Raw genomic sequence first — 2894 nt, forward strand, 5'->3', positions numbered from 1 at the left:
TCACTGCACCCACAACGTGTCTGCCTTGCGGTGAATGTTCCATAATACACGGGCAAGGAGGGCCACGTTCCAAGACTGTATGTGTCGAATTCCGAGTCCACCTTCTTCCTTGGGATGGCAGATTTCCTCCCAAGCGACCGGTGCCCTCCAAGAGTTCCATAGAAAGTTCCTGCAAAGTCGGTGGATTTTCTCGATGACCGCCGCTGGAAGTGGGAAAACTTGGAGCCAGAAGCACTCCACCCCCTGAATTACTAATCGGATAAGTTCCAGTCGGCCTGCATAAGATAGGGATTTGCCCGTCCACTTCGAAATGCAGTTGGCAATTTGATCCACAAGCGGTGAGTAGTTGGTGACCGCAAGCCGCTGTGCCGCTAATGGTATGCCAAGGTATCTGACCGGCATCTCACCTCTCGCAAATTCCGTCCGAGCGAGAATCCCATCAAGCTCCTCATCTTGGATGCCTGCTGTGAAAATGCTTGACTTCGAGGTATTGACGGTGAGGCCGGATGTGTCCCTGAACTCTTGGAGACATTCCATCAAGACGTGGATAGATGGAAGGTCGCCACGAGAGAAAAGCATGAGGTCGTCGGTGAAGAGGAGGTGCGTGATTTTCAACTTCTCGCACTTGGGGTGGAAGTTGAAGTCCGAATTAGTTGTTTTCCTCTTGACCAGTCGAGAGAAATATTCCATGCAAAGAAGGAAGAGGGTCGGCGACATCGGGTCTCCTTGCCTTAGGCCTTTCTTCCCCGGAAAAAACCCGTGAAGGGAGCCATTCAACGCCACTGAAAGAGAAGAACTGCAAATGCATTCCATAATCCAATTAATAAATAGTGGTGGAAAACCATACCCGAGAAGCACTCGAGCAAGAAATGACCATGAGACCGAATCGAATGCCTTGCGTAGATCGACGTTGATAGTACATCGAGGTGAAATCCGTTTCCTCGAGTACTGCCACACCATTTCTTGGGCCAAGAAAATATTGTCGGTGATATTGCGGCCTCCAACGAATGCTGCTTGGCATCAGTCAATCAAATGCTCCAAAACAGGCGCTAGCCGGTCCGAGATGATTTTCGTGATGGCCTTGTAGATCACATTGCAGCACGAAATCGGCCGGTAATCCGCAACAGAGGTGGAATGATCTGATTTCGGCACAAGGGCAATGATGGTGTGGTTGAGCTGCCGTAGCATCCGCCCACTCCTAAAGAAATCCAGGACGGCCCTGCAAACTTGATCACCCACGATGTTCCATGCTTTCTTGAAAAAGCACGAGGAATATCCATCTGGGCCGGGAGCCTTGTTGTCGCTAATGTGGAATATGGCATCCTTGACCTCCAATGGTGTAACTGCCCGGCAAAGCTCCGCAGTATGCTCGGAGGTGAGTATGGGGCCCCATTCAAACACACCATCGTCGACAGGGAGGGTGTGAGCCTCGGTGCCCAAGAGTGATGTGTAGTAATCAACGAACTCTTGGGCAATACCCTCGGCAGCAGTTATAACAGTCCCGTCCGCCCTAGTGACCGCCCCGATGGAATTCCTAGCGACATTCCTCTTCACCATGTCGTGGAAGAACTTGGTGTTGCGGTCCCCCTCCTTAAGAAAATGGATCTTGGCTTTCTGGTAGAAGAAGTGCCGCTCTGCCTCGGCAAGAAAAATGGCCTTCTTCCTGAGATCTCCCAAAGCGTCCCGTAGCGCCACATCTCCCGGATTAGATTCAAGTTGATTCTGGGCTTCTTGCAAGGCGAGCTCAGCCTCTTTGGCCCTGGTGGAGATGTGGCTGTAGTGTTGCATGTTGAAAGCCTTGAGCGCGCCTTTAAGTGCTTTCAGCCTCCGACAAAGGCTGTATTGCGGCGTTCCTTCCACGCTCAAGTTCCATCTTGCTTCAACAGTAGCTAAGAAATCCAGATGATCTGCCCACATATTGAAAAAGCGAAATGGTTTTGGCTTAGTGGGTGCATGAGCAAAGATAGAAATAATACCCGGAGAATGGTCGGAAAGGCATCCCGGTGGATTGAAATGGGCAGAGCAATGCAAACCAGCCTCAAGCCATTCATTGTTGTATAAGACCCGATCGAGCTTGCACCATACGGGGTTGCTTTCATTGTTGGAGTACCATGTGTAGTAGCAGCCCGTAGTGGGAACGTCGAGTAATCCAAGTGCTATGCAACAGTCTACAAAATCCTTGAGCTCATACCAAGTCGGTGCCACACACAACTGCTTCTCCTCGGGAGATTTCACACAGTTGAAATCGCCCATAATAAGCCATGGCATGCTTGGTCCTTGTCCCAAATCAGAAAGTTTCTCCCACATGCTCCTTCTATTGACAACAGAATAAAGACCATATGTAAATGAAATATAGAAGGAGAGTTGAGAGGACTTATTCGTGGCACGGCAGTGGATCACTTGGGGCGATATGTCAACCGGGTGTAGGTCAATGACTGCCGGGTCCCAAACCACTAGGATGCGTCCGCCGACAATGGTGTCAAAGTTGTTGGTTTGGCACCATCCCAAAAATGTGCGGCTAAGAATCTTCGGAATACTTGATGCTGCAAGCTTCGTCTCCAAAATGCCCAAGAGGCAAAGCCGGTTATTCTTAATGAGGTGGGCAACCCCATTGTGCTTGAGAGGCCGATTAAAGCCTCTCACGTTCCAGAATCCTATCTTCATGGGGATTGAGGGGGGGACTCCCCTCCGGCCTTATTTTTCGGTATGTTGCCCGATGCTGCATTCTCCTCAGTCGTTTTGCCCGCCATTTTATACTATGTGGACGTCGACGAATCAGTTGACGAGCTCTCGGAATCAGCCGGTGAAGGAACCACTGCTTGCTTAGGGTTGGTCGGTTGCGGTGCCTTCATGGTTAGCCGTCCTTGGTCGGTTGCGGTGCCTTCATGGTTAGC

The 2894-nt window shown here is 50.6% G+C and overlaps 1 protein-coding gene across 1 annotated transcript; it reads right to left on the reverse strand.

The window, feature by feature from the left end:
* On the reverse strand, positions 1021–2664 carry LOC105178709. The gene has a single exon (XM_011102240.1). It carries the CDS (start codon positions 2662–2664, stop codon positions 1021–1023), a length of 1644 nt encoding a protein of 547 aa, XP_011100542.1.

Source organism: Sesamum indicum, linkage group LG16 (assembly GCF_000512975.1).
Source record: "Sesamum indicum cultivar Zhongzhi No. 13 linkage group LG16, S_indicum_v1.0, whole genome shotgun sequence".
NCBI lineage: Eukaryota > Viridiplantae > Streptophyta > Magnoliopsida > Lamiales > Pedaliaceae > Sesamum > Sesamum indicum.